The sequence below is a fragment of the Mya arenaria genome, chromosome 13 (assembly GCF_026914265.1).
Source record: "Mya arenaria isolate MELC-2E11 chromosome 13, ASM2691426v1".
In the NCBI taxonomy this organism is placed as follows: Eukaryota; Metazoa; Mollusca; class Bivalvia; order Myida; family Myidae; genus Mya; species Mya arenaria.
The window spans coordinates 23,184,110-23,204,682 of NC_069134.1; the positions used below are offsets into that span (position 1 = coordinate 23,184,110).

The 20,573-nt window shown below is 38.6% G+C and overlaps 1 protein-coding gene across 3 annotated transcripts in view; it reads left to right on the plus strand.

The window, feature by feature from the left end:
• The window catches only part of LOC128213149 (microtubule-associated serine/threonine-protein kinase 3-like), a 115,679-nt gene that overhangs the window by 20,466 nt on the left and 74,640 nt on the right, over window positions 1-20,573 (plus strand). Inside the window, exon 3 of one of the 3 annotated variants that reach the window (XM_052918690.1) lies at window positions 3,912-4,026. In XM_052918690.1, the coding sequence (XP_052774650.1) occupies window positions 3,912-4,026 (115 nt within the window). The other 2 variants (XM_052918692.1, XM_052918691.1) reach the window with 2 other exon arrangements.

Sequence of the window (20,573 nt, forward strand, 5' to 3'; positions counted from 1 at the left end):
CAATGGACTGTTACTGAATAATTTATTTCTGTCTGTATTGCATCCCTTAATAAATTGAAAATCATTCAAAGCCGTGGGGGGGGGAATACTAGGGATTAAGTAAATTTTATGAACTACATGGGTAAAAGTTTGCCGGATTTATCCGGAAATTCCGGATTTTCGTATTCCCGGAGGGTCAAATTTCCAATTCGTCGAGATCCGTTGAGAAAATTGGGGGGAGGGGGGGGGGTAGGCTGGGACCTTGAAATATATTTTCCATCGCTTATTCGATGCTTCGACGTTAGTATAGATCTGCGATAACTTATGTTATTATTGTCTTATCCGAACACTGCAGTATTTTGAAACGACGCTGTGACATATATTTACGGAAATAGGCGGGAAAACACGACTTGCTGCTCGACTAATCGAATCGATCGGAAGATTAACGTCATTGAGGAGAATCACGAAAGTTTCCATATATGGCAGACGCGGTCCTTAGTCACAATTATGTTTAAAAAAAAAAGGCGCGAGTAGTATTTTGTTTTCAAGTTTGGTCAGCGATGATATCTAAGCAAACTTAAATATCAGTTTCAATCTTAAGAAATTCGAATTGAATCTCTCTCGTGAGCTTTCCGTGACAGAAAGCATCAGTTTTCGGGTCATTTCTCCAGAAGTGTGCGTAGATCGTAGCCTTTGCAATACGTCATGTGCTATTTTAAGCATTTTCCATATAAGGTAATCCTCTACTTCCGATGACGAAAAACTTACAACAGGCATCTCAAAAATAACCGCAAACTTGCTGAGTTTACTTTGGCAATGACAGAGAGGTAGATTTAGGTCTCAATAGCGGTAGTTTGTGTTCAAAAGCGGTAGAATTTCTAATTTCTTACATTTTCAGACAAAAACATTGACGGAAACAATGTAAACAAAAACTTGATATTTGTTACTTTTTTTAGATTTTCGGAAAATACGCATTAAATATGTCATGGTTGAGACTTGTCAAGTGCCAGTGTTTTTGATTGAGAAACAGAAGAAATATTACCTCTGACTTGTAAAAACAAGTTTATTATCAGAAGTGCTGCTAAAAAAATCAAATCAGACTGCCAAAACAGGTCGGAGTGTAAGTGCAAACGACTGCAGTACTGTATATGTCAAATTTACCCCCAAAATGTCGTAAAATTTTATACACTGTAGATAATTTATAACACCTTGGAAATGTTGTTTTCTTTATGTTTTGACAGTTTTATAATGTCTTTGATATTTACAAAAATGCTGATTAGTAGGATGCCAATTAACAAGAATGATTAATGGTCTTTTGTACCGTACCGGTAACTTAGCAACGATCTCGGCCGAAGTGCGAAGTGATTTGACAAGTTGCTTATTGCACCATGTTCTTTTAAGTGACAGATTAATATGGGATTTTAGCATGGTTAATTTTGAGGTTTTTAAAATAAAATTAGTAAATCATGATTACTGGCTTGCTTATGCAGGATATTCTTTATTATGTAGTGTCACATGTATATCAACATACTTATTCATAGTCATATTTGTCTGAAAAACCTTATTCCAATACTCCTCATTATTTAAAATTAAAGCCTGGAAAAGGCATTTCATATCCACTAAAATGGCTATGTTCAAGGAGCTTCAGGGGGCCTCTGGCCCCCTGGACCTGACCGGGGGCCCTGCGGCCCCCAGCATTTTTCAGGATTTTCAAAATTCTCAACTTTTACCCATGGAACTAGCTATAGGGAAGAACTATGAATTAAGCAAATGCTTTATTTCCAGTTGGTTGTTTACAGAATCAGAAATATCATACTTCACAATGATATTTCACAATTCTAGATGTACCTGTTGCAGAATAACTTGTTTACACATTTCACCAGTACAGAAAGTGTATGGTGCAGTGTACCAGTTTTAGTAATAAACTAGGGAGATAAATCATTTTGACTCTTCAGAACTCCCTTTTATTTTTCGGGATAAAATAGGCACAGTTTGTTATGTTAATGTAAGATTCATGTTTGATGCATTATGCTGATCATATTTGCAAAAATGAAATTAAGTTGAAATGAAAAATATTGGAAAATCAGTCATTCCTGAGAGGAAAGTTGGCTAAAAAAATAAGGCTTTTGATAATAAACTTTTTTTGAAGTATTCATACTGTTCTGGAATTCGGGTCAATAGGTCCTTGAAAAAAAGTTTAAATCTTCAATCCTGAATTGTCATTCAAGGGGAGCAACTGCTTGGTAGTGTGGAATGGATTTTAATGAGTGATCTCCCTTAGATAAAATATTGGACCATCTTTATAAAGGGAAGTAATGTCTTAGTTTAACTTAAACATATGATCTTAACTCCCTTGTTTTGCTGATAAAGTAGCGTTAAAAAAAATAAATAATGAAGTTGACATTGTTGGCAACATACACACACTTTACATCAATTTGTATGTGATCCGGTTTATACCTTAAAGAGTATAAAATGAGTTTTCGCTGAAAAAAAGTCTGAACCAGGGATAGTGAGTACATTTTTAAAATAGTTATGGGGCTTGCTGTGGTACCGGCAACTAAGTATGTCCAATGGAATTTTGTATATCAAACTAGTAACTGACCTTTTTCTTGCATACCGTCCTTTATTTATACATTTGTGCAATTTTAAATTGATATAGAATAAATGCATTTTGTACATTCTACCAAGTAGCTGTTGTGACTTTGTTTACTGACTTCATGAAGCATTTTGTGATTAAATTTCTTGTAGAAATATATAAAGATCATTCACCTCAAATGTCACACACAGTCTGTAAACTAAACAGTAAAAAAAGAAGAGGAAATGGCGTGTGTTATGGGGCTGCCAGATGGAGTTTTCCAGCAAGTCAAATTTCAAGGATATACTGTCTCACTGAATGTCCCTTAAGTGTATTCTGGCAGACAGAAGTTATACCTTTAGTGCCACCACTACCATATAGACAGGCAGTAATGGATCTTTAATTGAACATTGGAATGGGCAATTCCAATAAATTGTATGTGAAAACTTTAGGGTGTTTAAGTACATTGTATAATAAGAACAGCTCATGGCTAATAGTTCAGTGACTGTTCTTGCACTAACAGGAATTTGGTTCGCTAGTATTTAATGTCGTCACAACCAATACCAATAGCAGATGTCTGTTGCAAGTTCTCTTGGTAATTAAAAAAAATGTTTCCTGGAAGTCTCTAGTTCATAAAGGTAAGGTACACTCTCATAAAAATAACATATTTTATTGGGTTCATTTATGTATACGCAAGAACAAATCCCAGTCCATAATACGATCTCCTACACAATGTCTCAGGAATCACAGATCTAGTGGTGTAGGTGTCTGTCTCTCACCTAAGAGTTTGTGGGTACAATAACCACCAGGGGCAATTTCTCATGGCTCCTCAAAAGGCTCCTAGTGGTTCATATAAGTTTTATGCTGTTTCCACAATCCAGTTTAGAGCAGAAAGTTTAAAGTAAATGGCGTTGCCTTTTAAACTGTTCACATTTTGGTACAAACATAGGCATGTACATAAAAAGTTAAATGATATATCTTAAGTAGTGATTGACATGTAAACAGATAATAAATTTATGTACATCACTTGCATGTAATGATGTTGTTAAATCAAAGAGTTGTGTCCCAACAGAGAAAGGAAAAGGCCATGTAAATTTAATATTTTCGTATATTGAAGCAGTGAGATATGCCAATTTCAAGGTCAATTTCGTCCCCCAGTTGTTGTTTTTCTCTAGCTCATAACAGATAGTAAAGATATGTTTAAATGCAGTCTTAGACTTTTAAAATGATTCAAACTTTGAAGGTGCAGAGATGGACACTAAAGCTGTTCCTTTTTTCCAATGAAAAAAATAGAAGAAAAAAATACAAGGGATGGTTATGATATTTTAACTTGATGTGTGTATTCTTAACATTTCAGATGTGTGTGTCGACAAGACCTGATTAGCCGCTACAACATTGTTGATCCTCTGCTGTTGGAGCGGATACTTAAGGCGGTGCGACGGGCACGTGAGGATCTGGACACAGATGAAGAGGTAGGTGTGCTTCGTGTGGTAGAGCTTGTTACACAGGGATTTTCAATGAAGTTCACAAATCCAAAACTATTATTTTCTTTGCAAAGTTAACAAATCAAAATTACTATTCAGCACAAAATTTAGGAAAGGCATTCCATTGTCATACTTTTGTTGTTGTTTTTTTATGATGATTGCTGGTAGAAGCAGTGATGGCAAGGACTTTCGTTTTAGCCACTGCTTGAAACCAATGAATCTCAATGTATTCACATCAAATATGGTACACATGCTACCCATTTATAGCTGATATTTATTCTCTCTGGCAAGAATATTTATTTGTTTGGTAATACCCACAGATGTACTTACAAGTACTGGCATCTGCAATGATACTCTTGTTTAGTGCCTTCTAAAGGCAGAGAAAGTCATTATAGGGCTTTTATATATAACACACTTACTACAACAGTGGGGGTTCCTGGAATCATTATGCCACTGGATGTTTAGTTGTGGAGTGAAGTGCTCAGACATAATGTAACCCTGGTTAGAGCTATAGTGCATAGCACTGCCACATGCATTTGGAACTCCTCGGCCATTTTCATCGAAAACAACCTCGGCTGTATATGGACGGTGTACATACTCAGACATCGGTATGTTTAAGTCTGCTGCAAGTAGATCACATAGTTATTTAGTTTAGCAATTTAACTTAATGACTTAACTCTTGGGAGTCTTAATTATGTTTGCAATAATACTGGCAATCAATTTAAACTTAGATCAATAAATACAAGCTTAAACACTACACCTAATTCATGATATAATTCCAATATTTACGAACTATTTCAACAGATGTACTACCAGCATACATCGGAGGTTGTTTTCGATAAAAATGGCCGAAGAGTTCCGAATGTGCCATATAAAACCATCGCAGTGCTCCAGCTAAGCATAATTAGCGGGGCGGGGCGCCCCGCTGCCCATTTATGGCGCCCTGCTGCCTTTTCAAACGCCCCGCTGTGCCCTTTTCATTGACAGAGCCGCCTTTGATGATAAATAAAACAAATAAATCGCCCATTTGTGTCATCAAAGCGACATTGACCTCGCCGAAATTTTAACACATTGTCAATCAGCGAGTATTTGGCCACTGTCCCATTAGTCAAAACATCGCAATTAGCCATAGGGTAATCCCCTAATCCGATAATTGGGCCGTGTCATCCAATTACCAAAACATCGCCGGTAGGCGGAGCTTTTGAAAGTTAACCAATCAGAATGTACATTGAGAAGAACCTGATAATATGATATACGTTCATTAAAATGAGATAGAAAAGGCGACATAATTATGAAAAATCGTGTCAAGCATTGATGAAGTTAAAAAGTAATTGTTATATGTATTGAACAAACAATGCCAGACATTTTAAACATTGATGTTTTTGAAGCAGACGGTCATAGCCATCTCGGGCCATCGGCAAGGTGGCGCTAAGAAAATCAAAAACATGACGTATCACCAAATATTTAATTGGTTTTCGTGAAATGTTCATGATAAAAAATTGATTTGTAAACACAAAAACATATTATTTTTTTTGCTTTATGTAGAGTTTTAATACTTACAGTATTTTTCTCCTGTTTACGATGTCAAAAATATCGGCGAGATCGCCATTTTGTCAGAACAATTTTCCGAGTTAATTTCTCAACCTCCCATTATGTATTGGTAAAGTTTTCATCAAGGACAGTGATTTAAATGTCATTTGGTTCTTAAACGTCAGCATATTATTTAGCCAGAGACAAGTAAATAACAGCATAGCTGAATGTGACATTCGTACCCTATCCCGAACGTACCAAAATAAGATTCGTCCCCCTACTATATTGACAGGTCATTTATTAGTCATTTTGATTGTTTCAAATCCTTAGCTGTCTTGGTTTTTGTTTCATTTTTAGATGCTATTTGGAGATAAACTATGTGACATTGACAAATACACTTTTGCTGAGCCAAAAATGATACATTTTTTATGAACATTTTATATAGTTATAGCAATCAGTTTGAATGTGAATATAAACTGAGGTGTGTGTTATGGCATAGTTTTTGTATCAGGTGTTACGAAAGTATCACTTCTCCTTAAAGTCTCCCCACTTCTCCCTAAATTGACTGAAGGGAGAAGTCACTTCTCCCAAAGTTTTCAGCCTAGTGAGAGTAGGTTGAAAACTGGGAGAAGTGACTTCTCCCATTCATAACACTGTTGTTGAAAGAGTTGCGCATTGATATGCCATAGATCAAACTGCGAATAAAGCATGATTTGTTACTTCTATTTAAATCACAGTTTGTTACCAATTTTGATATAACTGCACATATAGTCAGGTTATGTTTCAGAAATTAGTATGAAAATAATAAATATACAGAAGTATGACTTAATAACTACATCTTTGGATATCATAACAATTAGTATTGAAAGTAGAGCTCTAGTACCAAAATATCAAAATATTGAACTTTGCAAGTGTCCCATTTAGGCTCATTAAAAGCGCATTAAAAGTGCCTTTTTGGACCAAGCACCCTGCCCTTTTCAAATCCTGGCTGGAGCACTGCATTGTTTAGCATCACTCCAAAGAGGACTGATGGTATTAATAGTTTAGAAGTGTTGAGGGAGGGGATTGAACATGACACTCTGGGTTGACAGTCAACTATAAAATCACTGATGCACACTTACATCTGCATTAACCAATCTGTTTTAAAAAAGGTAGTGCATTGGATTAGTCTATATACACTTCAATGTTAGCAGACATTTTGATCTTGTGCTTACCAGGCCTTCTGTCTGTCTGTGACAAAGTTTTACTGTAGGAAATCTTCAAAACTGCTTAGGGGATTTTGAGAAAACTTCACAGGAATGAAGAAGTATATTCGAGTCACCATTTGGTCTGTTGGTCGATGTATTGGCAAAGGTTTGTAAAGCAAACATAGACTACAACAGTTTTCAAGTTAATAGTCTGATACTTTTGCCAAATCGGTAGTCGTGATATCATTTTCATTGACCTCGGCCAACTCTGTTTTAAGGCCCTTGACTTGAGTTTAACACTTTGGCTGTGTTGATGATGTTAGATTGATCTTTTGGCAGATTAGAATTTAAAGTGACACTCATATTCAAAATCATGTGTAACAAAAATCTAACTTGACTGATACACCTTTGACTACTTACTAAATAATGCATTAATGGAAAATATTAATTACTGATAACAAGTTTGTAACCGTGTATTTAATGGAAGAAAGTGCAAAAATATAAATGATTGGTGAATGCTAAAAGATTAACTCTTGTTTACTATAGTCTCATAAGGTAGAAATAGCGTGTTTTGTTCTCATTTCTTTCAAATGTAACTCAGTAATTTGTTCATCCTATTTGGAATATTAAAACAAAATTATTAATTGTAGTAAATCTTATTTGGGAGTAAGAATGCATCTTTAATCTTGAAACTTCTCTAATGATTTCTCTTTTGTTATTTGCTACAGTGAATCAGTAACTATTTCTGCGTCAAGGGTGTGTGCGGGGGTAGTCATCACTTTTATGACAGTTCCATGACACCATTTTTTTCTGACACTCCTATATTCCTGCCACTTACAAAAGGGTAATTCCTCTTTAAATGACAGATGTTGTTCTTTATTTGGTATTGCAGCAAGTATTATTCTTCTTTTAACCTTTGAACAATCAAAGCTATAGCGTAGTAGATCATTTCTATTCATGTTGTTTTTTTTGAAAATAAATGTGTGGCAAGCTGTTTCATGTTATTCATTACAACCAATTTAAAGGACAGTCTGTTTCCAGATATAACCATCCAGGCTCACTCATTTATTCACTCCTTTTTTTGGAAAATGCTTATTGACAGGAACGGTCAATACAGCATGCTGTGACTTCTTTCCTTTAGAAGTATAAAAGTATACACAGGGATTTGATTGTCAACCCCCCTCCCCTTCCCCTTCTGTGGCAGGGTGCTTCACCCCTTTTGACCACCATTGGGGTCTTAAAGCACCCCCAAAACCCATGGCCAAAATGGTCTCAGCCCTTCAGGTGCCAGGTCAATTACGTCCCTGTATACAATATAAACATATACAATGGGGCTTTGGTGCACATTGGTTAGGATTTACTAGGGATGCAAACGAATATTCGAATATTTGGTATTTGAATGTCAATATTGGTATTCGAATATTCGATGTTTTTGTTGAATCAAAAAATTAATAAACTTTTTGCCTACAACTGCATTCTTCGTCTGTCTTGTTTTTACAACGATTGGCCCCTAATGTCAGAGGTGTGAACTTGATGACTCTATACACGCGTCATATCGGATATATCGTCGGGAACTATAAACAGTCCCCGTAATTTTGCAATTACTGGCTGATAGACAAGTGACATTAAACACATTCCAACTATTTTAGGTACATTTAAATGACCATGCTAATTAAGGGTTTAAGAGATCGGCCTTTATACCAATGTGTTGTCTTCACTGCTAATCAAGCTTGGCGATATTGCTCAAATCACCTTGATGATTGTGGACATGTGCTAGTTATGTGGTTTAAACTGTTTTCAATGTTTCGATAAAACGCTCTTGCCTTGAAAAGTAACTGTATGGTTTAACGTTTAAGGATATATGTCCTGTATTGTTGTACAATACATACGTCAAAATCGACGTTTGGCCATGGTGTCGTTTTCTATAAATGTATAGTCAAACCTCGCTATGGTGACGTTGGATAAGTCAACTTTCTGGTTATGTCAACTTTTTTTTCCGGTCCCGAATTTATTCCTTCTTATTCTATATAAAATAAATCTGTTTGTGTCGATTTTTTTATCTTGACTGTTTGCTATGTCGACCTCGTTTTTCAGTCCCAGTGGTCGAATTTCACACATTTCCTATGTTCTTTATGTCGAACTGTAGATCGAGACGTAGGTGTGAAAATATTCATGACGGTTTGCGGCATGTCGCAAGATACAGTGAGTGTCAATATAACAAACTGTCATAATTGAGGGATTCAAAAATGTAATTGGTAAGTGCGAATAATTAAAGTTGTTTATTTATGTGTTTAATTAGAGACTTTTTTTGCTCAAGCTCTTTGGTATTGTATAAAACATTAACATTTTATTGATAAGATATCAATCCCGAATGGGAACAGAAAGAATAAATTCAAAAGTTCCACTGCTCTGGTCGACCAATTCAGAGAAGGACCCGGTATAAAATCTTACAATGTACACATGTATGCAATTGTGGTTTTATATGTGTTTTGTATGATCCATAAACGTAAAAGAAATAAATTTGATTCCTTTTGTTACACTTTATTTATCAATAATAAGTTTGCTGTTTTCATGACGAAAATATTTAAAAAGACCGTTCAATTGTGAATGTAAACATCGTACAATCCAACTCAAACGTGTTGGGATTGGTGATATTTTTTGTAATTCGGATGAGTCGATTTTCGTTATCTCGACTTTTTTCACTAGGTCCCGAAAAAGTCGACATAATGAGGTTCGACTGTATTTCGTAAACATCAATCCCAGAACGAGACTGCAAGTTCCACGTTTGCGCATATCGTCATTTATCTGGGAAAATACGAAATTCCCCAATCTTATTTTGCACTGTTTACAAATATGGACGCAGAAGAATCGATACAATTCGATTTTTTGTCTAAAATATATCGCTTTTACTTGGGATATATTCTGAAAATGGGGAAATTCAGAGGCTAATTTGTGGAACAATAAGTGTCGGTCGCATGTACCGGATACGACAAAGAAGGGTAACAGGACCCCTGCTATTACGTTAGTGAATAATTTTTAACTACAATTTTTAAAGGTTCATTTTGGAATTTGAATATTTGAATATTCGATCTAAAGAATTACCGAATATTCGAATATCAATTTTGCCATTCGTTTGCATCCGTAGGATTTACTGATGTTGAAATGATGTACTTTCCTCCAGAATCACCGCCGATATAGTTTGCTAAGTGATCTCATAGTTGGATGAGTCGTGGTTTAGGGGTCCAGCTCCCTTCTAAGAGGTTGTGGGTTTGGGTCTTTCAGGAGCTTAATCTGATGGTCTCTCAGAAAGGTCACAAGTACTGGTTTCTACCAAAATATAATAATGCATAAATTGAAAACTTCAAGATAATTGACTCTTGTTGCTTTCAAGACAGACATGAGAACAATCCTGTGCTGTAAGATTTTAATTTTAAACACCAATTTAACAGCTCCAAGTCAATTTTGCATTTCAGCTTAAACCAGGATTTACATTTCTCATTTATAGAAAAGTTTTTTGTTTGTTTAAAATGCCTTAATATTGATAGAGATAATAAGCAGGAAATGATTGCTTCCATGTTTTCAATAAATTGCTGCTGATGTAATGGTTATGTAAGAGGCATTGAGGCAGTTTGCTGTTGATGTCATTGCAACCTTAGAAGCACCGAAGCAGTTTGCTGCTGATGTCATTGCAATCAGTGTAATTAGAGGCACTGACTGAAGCAGTTTTCTACTAATGACATTGCAACGTTAGAGGCCCTGAAGCAGCTTGCTGCTGATGTCATTGCATTGTTAGAGGCACTGAAGCAGTTTGCTGCTGATGTAATGGTAATGCTAGAGACACTGAAGCTGAGTTAATGTCAATGTTAGAGGCACTGAAAGAATTTGCTGTTAATGAAATGGCAGTGTTAGAGGCACTGAAGCAGTTTGCTGCTGATGTCATGGCAATGTTAGAGGCACTGGAGTAGTTTGCTGCTGGTGAAATGGCATTGCTAGAGGCACTGAAGCAGTTTGCTGCTGATGTCAAGGCAATGTTAGGGGCACTGACTGAAGCAGTTTGCTGCTGGTGAAATGGCATTGCTAGAGGCACTGAAGCAGTTTGCTGCTGCTGTTATGGCAATGTTAGGGGCACTGACTGAAGCAGTTTGCTGCTGGTGAAATGGCATTGCTAGAGGCACTGAAGCAGTTTGCTGCTGATGTCATGGCAATGTTAGAGGCACTGAAGCAGTTTGCTGCTGATGTCATGGCATTGCTAGAGGCACTGAAGCAGTTTGCTGCTGATGTCATGGCAATGTTAGAGGCACTGACTGAAGCAGTTTCTGCTGGTGAAATGGCAATGCTAGAGGCACTGAAGCAGTTTGCTGTTGATGAAATTGCAATGTAAGAGGCACTGACTGAAGCAGTTTGCTGCTGATGAAATGGCAATGTTAGAGGCACTGAAGCAGTTTGCTGCTGCTGAAATAGCAATGTTAAAGGCACTGAATCAGTTTGCTGCTTGTGAAATGGCATTGCTAGAGGCACTGAAGCAGTTTGCTGCTGATGTCATTGCAATGTAGGAGGCACTGAAGCAGTATGCTGCTGGTGAAATGGCAATGTTAGAGGCACTGACGCAGTTGCTGCTGGTGAAATGGCAATGCTAGAGGCACTGAAGCAGTTTGCTGATGGTGAAATGGCAATGCTAGAGGCACTGAAGCAGTTTGCTGGTGGTGAAATGGCAATGTTAGAGGCACTGAAGCAGTTGCTGCTGGTGAAATGGCAATGCTAGAGGCACTGAAGCAGTTTCTGTTGATGAAATGGCAAGGCTAGAGGCACTGAAGCAGTTTGCTGCTGACGCCATTACAATGTAGGGGGCACTGAAGCAGTATCCGGCTGAAGTGTTGTCAATGTTAGAGGTACTGATGCAGTTTTCTGCTGATGTAATGGTAATGCTAGAGTCACTGAAGCTGAGTTCATGACAATGTTAGAGGCACTGAAGCAGCTTGCTGCTTATTAAATAGCAAGGCTAGAGGCACTGAAGCAGTCTGCTGCTGATGAAATGGAAGAGGCATAAGGGTTAAAGCTGCTGATGTTATCAAAATTTTAGAGGCATTGAGGCAGTTTGCTGATGATGTAATGGCAATGTTTGAGGCATTGCTACAGATTGCTGATGATGCAATGGCAATGTTTGAGGCATTGCTGCAGTTTGCTGATGATGCAATGGCAATGTTTGAGGCATTGCTGCAGTTTGCTGATGATTCAATGGCAATGCCTCAAACATTGCTGCAGTTTGCTGATGATGCAATGGCAATGTTTGAGGCATTGCTGCAGTTTGCTGATGATGCAATGGCAATATTTGAGGCATTGCTACAGTTTGCTGATGATGCAATGGCAATGTTTAAGGCATTGCTGCAGTTTGCTGATGATACAATGGCAATGTTTGAGGAATTGCTGCAGTTTGCTGCTGATGTAATTGCAATGTTTGAGGCATTGCTGCAGTTTGCTGATGATGAAATGGTAAGATGAAATGGCAATGTTTCAGGCATTGCTACAGTTTGCTGGTGATGAAACGGCAGTGTTTCAGGCATTGCTGCGGTTTGCTGGTGATGAAACGGCAGTGTTTCAGGCATTGCTGCGGTTTGCTGGTGACGCAACGGCAGTGTTTGAGGCATTGCTGCGGTTTGCTGGTGACGCAACGGCAATGTTTGAGGCATTGCTGCGGTTTGCTGGTGACGCAACGGCAATGTTTGAGGCATTGCTGCGGTTTGCTGGTGACGCAACGGCAATGTTTGAGGCATTGCTGCGGTTTGCTGGTGACGCAACGGCAATGTTTGAGGCATTGCTGCGGTTTGCTGGTGACGCAACGGCAATGTTTGAGGCATTGCTGCGGTTTGCTGGTGACGCAACGGCAATGTTTGAGGCATTGCTGCGGTTTGCTGGTGACGCAACGGCAATGTTTGAGGCATTGCTGCGGTTTGCTGGTGACGCAACGGCAATGTTTGAGGCATTGCTGCGGTTTGCTGGTGACGCAACGGCAATGTTTGAGGCATTGCTGCGGTTTGCTGGTGACGCAACGGCAATGTTTGAGGCATTGCTGCGGTTTGCTGGTGACGCAACGGCAATGTTTGAGGCATTGCTGCGGTTTGCTGGTGACGCAACGGCAATGTTTGAGGCATTGCTGCGGTTTGCTGGTGACGCAACGGCAATGTTTGAGGCATTGCTGCGGTTTGCTGGTGACGCAACGGCAATGTTTGAGGCATTGCTGCGGTTTGCTGGTGACGCAACGGCAATGTTTGAGGCATTGCTGCGGTTTGCTGGTGACGCAACGGCAATGTTTGAGGCATTGCTGCGGTTTGCTGGTGACGCAACGGCAATGTTTGAGGCATTGCTGCGGTTTGCTGGTGACGCAACGGCAATGTTTGTGGCATTGCTGCGGTTTGCTGGTGACGCAACGGCAATGTTTGTGGCATTGCTGCGGTTTGCTGGTGACGCAACGGCAATGTTTGTGGCATTGCTGCGGTTTGCTGGTGACGCAACGGCAATGTTTGTGGCATTGCTGCGGTTTGCTGGTGACGCAACGGCAATGTTTGTGGCATTGCTGCGGTTTGCTGGTGACGCAACGGCAATGTTTGTGGCATTGCTGCGGTTTGCTGGTGACGCAACGGCAATGTTTGTGGCATTGCTGCGGTTTGCTGGTGACGCAACGGCAATGTTTGTGGCATTGCTGCGGTTTGCTGGTGACGCAACGGCAATGTTTGTGGCATTGCTGCGGTTTGCTGGTGACGCAACGGCAATGTTTGTGGCATTGCTGCGGTTTGCTGGTGACGCAACGGCAATGTTTGTGGCATTGCTGCGGTTTGCTGGTGACGCAACGGCAATGTTTGAGGCATTGCTGCAGTTTGCTGATGACGCAACGGCAATGTTTGAGGCTTTGAGGCAGTTTGTTGATTATTTAATGGAAAATGTTTTTCTGCTGATATTAAGATATTGAATGTTTTGTATTGATGTAAGGAAATGTTATTTGACCTTGTGATTGTTTTTCATGATGTAATATAGGAAATTGTGACAGGTGTCCGGTGATGTAAAAATGATGTTTATGAACCTAGTGGCAGGTTTAGTACTTAGTACTATAACAGGTTCTTTGTATTATCATAATTATGCTTTCAATGAACTGTGTACAATGTAGTGGATTGTTGTGTACAACAAACTACCTATAGTTAGTGCAAACATACACAAGTTCTGATGTAGAGTAGAAGTACAATCAGGAGCCAAGTTGGAAGGCATTATCATGATATTGGAATTCATGTAGTGCTGATTTTTCCCAGATCAGCTTTTGGCTTACCCCATGCCTTGCTCTGTAATCATTGTTTACAGCAGTTGTTATGGAAATTTGGATTATCATTTGTTCCTTGATCTGGTGCTTCATAAAACCTGGATAAGTAAATAATGTGCGACTTGTGGTTAGGTATAAGGAATATAAGGAGTTACTATTTACTCGACATTCCTTTAGAGTGCTAAAGATGACTGAAAAATATTAGGGATAATATTGAGTGTATTTTAAGTGTATTTGTAGGCAACTAGGAAGGGTAATTTGGTTTGTTATTGATTGAAAATTGTTACTGTCAGGTGATTTATTTAATTCCTTGGAATTGTCACACTAGACATGAGTTCATGTAATATGGTGACACTTAGTGACAGGAAGGGCGGCACATCGATGGTGTTCATCAGTCTGTCTAATGAACTTAACATTTGAAAATGAGGATTGCTTCCTTGTTTTAAGGAAATAAGATGATTAAGTTTAGACTTGCTTAACTATTTCTTTGAATTGTCCTACTTTATGCTTTGCTAATAAACACAATCATGTATAGGTTTAATTCTAGGGATGATTGGCTTTTCTCAGAAATAAATGGTTAAATTGTAGATAGCCTATTCACATATCAAAACCCAAATTTGTCTGCTGAAATTTTTCACTTTTCTTAAGATTATGAAATAAGATGCACTCTATGTTAAATAGAAAAACCTGACAAATATCATAATTCATTCAATATGTACCCAAAAGCTTAATTACATATCACAAAATACAGTAGTCCATATTCCACCCCAATATGGCTTTCTTCCTCTATGCTAAGGTCATGTCATAACAAGTATCATTGCGCAATTTTAAAAATGACACCATAAAACAGTGTGTCATTAAAATTATATTTATTATGCCCCCCTTCAAAGTAGCGGGGAATTACCATATAGTTCTTTGCACATGTCTGGCCATCCATTGGTTGTTCGACCAAACCTTGTCCAATAACAAGAGTATGCTTAGACCTAAAGTCCACAAGTTTTTTAAAGGGGTTGGTCAAGGCTACCAGATGACTCTGTTTGATTTTAGGTCAGTAGATCGGTTCTGGTGATCTAAAACTCAAAAAGCTTGTCCAATTGATAAGAGTATGCTTGGTTCAAACTTGAAAGATGAACCATATTTATGCCTCCCTTCGAAGAAGAGGGGTATATAGCTTTGCACATGGCGGTCGGTCCGTCAGTCTGTTGGTAGACCAAACCTTGTCCGAGTGATAACTTAACAATTCCTGGGCGTATGGTCATCAAATTTGACATGAAGATTAGGCACGACCAGTAGATGACCCCTATCATCAGGTTAAAGGTCAAGGTCACAGTGACCTTTAATGGTAAAAGGATTTTAAAGCTTGTCCAAGTGATAACTTAACAATGTCCAGACCTATGGTCATCAAACTTCACATAAGGGCTGGGCCTGACCAGTAGATGACCCCTATTGATTAAGGGATCATTGGGTTAAGGTCACAGGGACCTTGAATGATAAGGGGTTGTCCGAGTGATAACTCGACAATGCCTGCACCCATGGCCCTCAAACTCGACTTTGAGGTTGGTCCTGACCAGTAGATGATCCCTATTGATTTTGGGTGTTATTGGGCCAAAGGTCAAGGTCACAGTGACCTTGAATGATCAAAGTTGCCTGCACCCATGGCCCATTAAAATTTCATCATATTTACTTATTCCCTGCTGCTAAGAGGGTACAGTCATCATCTGAACATGATTGAAAACTGTACCTACTATCTTTAAATTCACACTTTGAATGATCATAATCTTAAAACTGCCTCAAAGGCATCGAATGTCAATGCAGATAAATCAGCTGTCATTTCGGTCCTTGCATTTTTCATTCAATTGTCCATATAATCCTGACAACATGGCGCTCAGGGGGGCATTATGTTTGACAAACATGTTTTGTTATATTAAGGTCAGTAGGTCAAAGGTCATGTTGGATTAATAGCTGCTGTATGTCCTAAAACTTTGGAGTTTAAAACCAGTTTTACGATGCATCGGAGCAAATGCCTGGTTGCACCTCTAATTTTATTTCCTTGTGTAAATTCAATTATAATGCAAGAGTGGTAATTGAAAAACTATGTAGCAATACTGGCAATTGTTCCACTTCACACATCCATAAAGCTTGGTTGTAAAAAAAGCAAAGGGAAAAAACTAATATTTTACAAAGAAAAAGATTTATAAATGCACTGTTTTCTGGAAATGTTTGCAATGCTTGAACTTATTCACGTCTTAGCTGATAGTTTTGAGGTAATTGACAGTTTGTTGACAGTGCCAGACCTAATGGCACATACATCAAGATACAAGCTGCATTAATTAGAATGTATGTGAATATAGTCAGATATTGCTATTGCTGCTCAAGTTCACATAATAGTGATGAAAGCAAATCATTCCTCAGTGTGATGTTGCATGACCAAACATTTGCTTTAGATTGCAGAATTTATGTCCTTTTTAGTGTTTAATACTAGAATGGAATTGGAAATTCCATGGGAAGAGGTTTTGGCAGAATCCAATTTAAATGTTATCCTAAAAGATGTGTATGTTGTTGTCTGGGATAGCTTTCCATTTCCTGGTTTAAGGTCTCCCTTTCATGTCAGAGAAGAGTTGTCACATGTCTTTATTCAAGTCCAAATATAGTTGCTATATATAGATATGGAATTGAAACATTCAAAGATGCATTAATTATTAGTTCAGAGGCATCTTGTATAACAAGATTAGTGTTTAATGAAACCTATTTCTTTCTGTTTATGTTTTTTTTTCTTATCTAGCTTTATTTGTAATTTCCTGCTAATATTCTGCCTTTGTAAGCTTAATTAGATGATAATATGGAGTTATACGATAAGAAATATCAAGTTGAGGTTTTGTAAGTTGAAATTCCAATCACAGTTGAAATAATTATGCCCCCCTTCGAAGAAGAGGGGTATATTGCTTTGCACAGGCATGTCGGTCGGTCGGTCGGTCGGTCGGTCCGTCGGTAGACCAAAGCTTGTCCGAGTGATAACTGAACAATTCCTGGACGTATGGTCATCAAACTTCACATGAAGGTTGGGCCTGACCAGTAGATGACCCCTATTGATTTTGGGGGTCATCGGGTCAAAGGTCAAGGTCACAGTGACCTTCGATGGTAAAATAATTTTAAAGCTTGTCTGAGTGATAACTCAACAATGCCTGCACCCATGGCCCTCAAACTTGACATGGAGGTTGAGCCTGACCAGAAGATGACCCCTATTGTTTTGGGGGGTCATCAGGCCAAAGGTCAAGGTCACAGTGACCTTGAATGGTAAAAGGTTGTCCGAGTGATAACGTGACAATGCCTGCACCCATGGCCCTCAAACTTGACTTGGAGGTTGGGCCTGACCAGTAGCTGACCCCTATTGTTTTTTGGGCTCAATGGGTCAAAGGTCAAGGTCACAAAGACCTTGAATGGTAAAAGGTTGTTCGAGTGATAACTCAACAATGCCTGCACCCATGGCCCTCAAACTTGACTTGGAGGTTGGGCCTGACCAGTAGATGACCCCTATTGTTTTTGGGGGTCATTGAGCCAAAGGTCAAGGTCACAGTGACCTTGAATGGTAAAAGGTTGTCCGATTGATAACTCAACAATGCCTGCACCCATGGCCCTCAAACTTGACTTGGAGAATTGGCCTAACCAGTAGATGACCCCTATGGTTTTTGGGGGTCATCTGGCCAAAGGTCAAGGTCACAGTGACCTGGAATGATAAAAGGTTGTCCGAGTGATAATTTGACAATGCCTGCACCCATGGCCCTCAAACTTCACTTGGAGGTTGGGCCTGGCCAGAAGATGGTCCCTATTGATTTAAGGGGTCATTGGGCCAAAGGTCAAGGTCACAGTGACCAGGAATGTTAAAAGGTTATCCGAGTGATAACTTGCCAATGGCTGCACCCATGGCCCTCAAACTTGATATGGAGGTTGAGTCTGGCCAGGAGATTGTCCCTATTAATTTAAGGGGTCATTGGGCCAAAGGTCAAGGTCACAGTGACCTTGAATGATAAAAGGTTGTCCAAGTGATAACTCAACAATGCCTGCACCCATGGCCCTCAAACTTGACATGGAGGTTGGGCCTGACCAGTAGATGACCCCTATTGATTTTAGGGATCAAAGGTCAAGGTCACAGTGACCTTGAAAGCAAACTCGACAATTCTTGGACCTATGGTCATCAAACTTGACATGGAGGTTGGGCCTGACCAGTAGATGACCCCATTTGATTTTAGGGGTCAAAGGTCAAGGTCACAGTTACCTTGAAAGCAAACTCGACAATTCTTGGACCTATGGTCATCAAACTTGACATGAATGTTGGGCCTGCCCAGTAGATGACCCTTATCGACTTTGGGGGTCATCAGGCCAAGGTCAATGTCACAGTAACCTTTAACGCAAAAAAGTTAACAAATCTTCCCCCACTGATATCTCAACAATTCCTGAACCTATGATCATTAAACTTGACATGGATGTTAAGCCTGACCAGTAGATCACCCTTATTGATTTTAGGATTCATAGAGCCAAAGGTCAAGGTCACAGTGATCTTGAATGGTAAAAGGTTGTCCGAGTGATAACTCAACAATGCCTGAACCCATGGCCTTCAATTGATGATTTAAGGGGTCATCGGGTCAAAGGTCAAGGTCATAGTGACCTTGAACGAAAAAAACTTGTCTTGTGATAACTTGACAATGCCTGCACCCATGGCCCTCAAACTTGACATTTAGGTTTCTGGTGACCAGCTGATGACTCTGGATTTTGAGTTCATAGAGTCAAAGGTTATGAGGGTCATAACACACTTTATCCTCACACTTTAATGGTCATAATCTTAAAACAGCAACAAATCAGCTGTCATTTCGGTCCATGCATATTTCATTCAATTGTCCATATAATTCTGACAACATGGCGCTCAGGGGGGGCATAATGTTTGACAAACATCTCTTGTTTTTCTGAACTTTGTTTGTCTCAGCAATCGGAACTGTGTACTAATCCCAGCACGGTTCTTAACTTCCAATTTACAGGGAACCATTTCAATTGTTGTCTCCATACCGTATATCAAATGGTGATAATCAATCTATCCGCTGGGATTCTTTACCTTCCGTTGCCCATCTATTTCTTATTGCATGGCTTCCCTTATTTTTCCTGTGATTTTACTTTCCTCAGCTGTTCTATGATCGATTAATAACCCATAATATATTGCCTACGGATAAAATAATAAGCAATTGTTACGATGAATTAATAAAAAAGTTGATGTATGAGAAAATGTTGTGTTATCTTAAATCATGATAGATTATGGAGCTTATGTTCAATGTCATTCCTGTCTGATTTCACACAGAACATTGTTTAAGCTTATGTTTCCCCATTTAGGACATTTTCTGAGAAAACAGGACCACCCTCCTTCAATCATATAATAACATATGTATAAAATGAGGAAAAGTTTGTATTTTTATTTTCAAATTAATATTTTTCCAATTTTTTTAAAAAGAGCAAGGGTCGGATGGGCCTAAAATAAATTGGCATCATTAATAGGTTGTGGTTCATAAATTAAAGTTTTGTTAAAAGATATATTTGCTTTGAAAGCCTTCATACCCGAGAAATGTATTATTAAATGTAGAGCACCTTCCTGTTGGCATAAATGTTTTCCAGAACGGTCATGATGATATTAGTGAAGTATACTGAGGTATACTCAAGGTCTCTTTTTATGCTGCTGAGGCCACACCAAATTAATGTTTAGTTCCTCGGATTTTTGGCCAAAAAAATTGGAGCGAGCGAGCGAAAAAAAAAAAAAAAAAATTTTGTCAGTTTTCATTAAAACCGAAGCGAGCGAAGAGCGAAAAATATGTTTTTCCTTATATTCAATATAAATAAGAAGGATTGTTCAAAATAATATAAAAATATTTTTTTTACATTTTCAAAAAAATAGGAGCGGTAAATCCGAGGAACGAAATATCAATTTGGTGTGGCCTGAGAAATATCAATTTGGTGTGGCCTGAGGAAAAAAACATGTGTTTTAACAAACACAAAGATCATTAAGTGTTTATTGGAGCAATAGCAATTTGATTGATGTTTTATTCCTGCTAAAAGCAAAGACAAAGGAAAACATACAATAATTGATTTAGGTTGGCATTTCAATTTATTTCCAAGTTAAAGCTGCACTCTCACAGATTTACCATTTTTACAACTTTTTTATTTTTTGTCTTGGAAAGGGCAAATTTTTGCATTTATATCTGCAAACCAATAATATAAGACTGCTGACAAAAGATCAGATCACAGATTTTCATATTTTCTTTCGAAAATTAATGTTTTATGGCTTAAACCGTTACTAACAGTTTAAGAAAAATGCATAAAACATCAATTTTTATGCCCCCTTTTGAAAAAAGTGGGGTATATTGTTTTGCACATGTCGGTCGGTCGGTCGGTCGGTCGGTCGGTCGGTCTGTCGGTCGGTCGGTCGGAATACCAAATGGTTTCCGATCAATAACTTGAGAACGCTTTGACCGAGG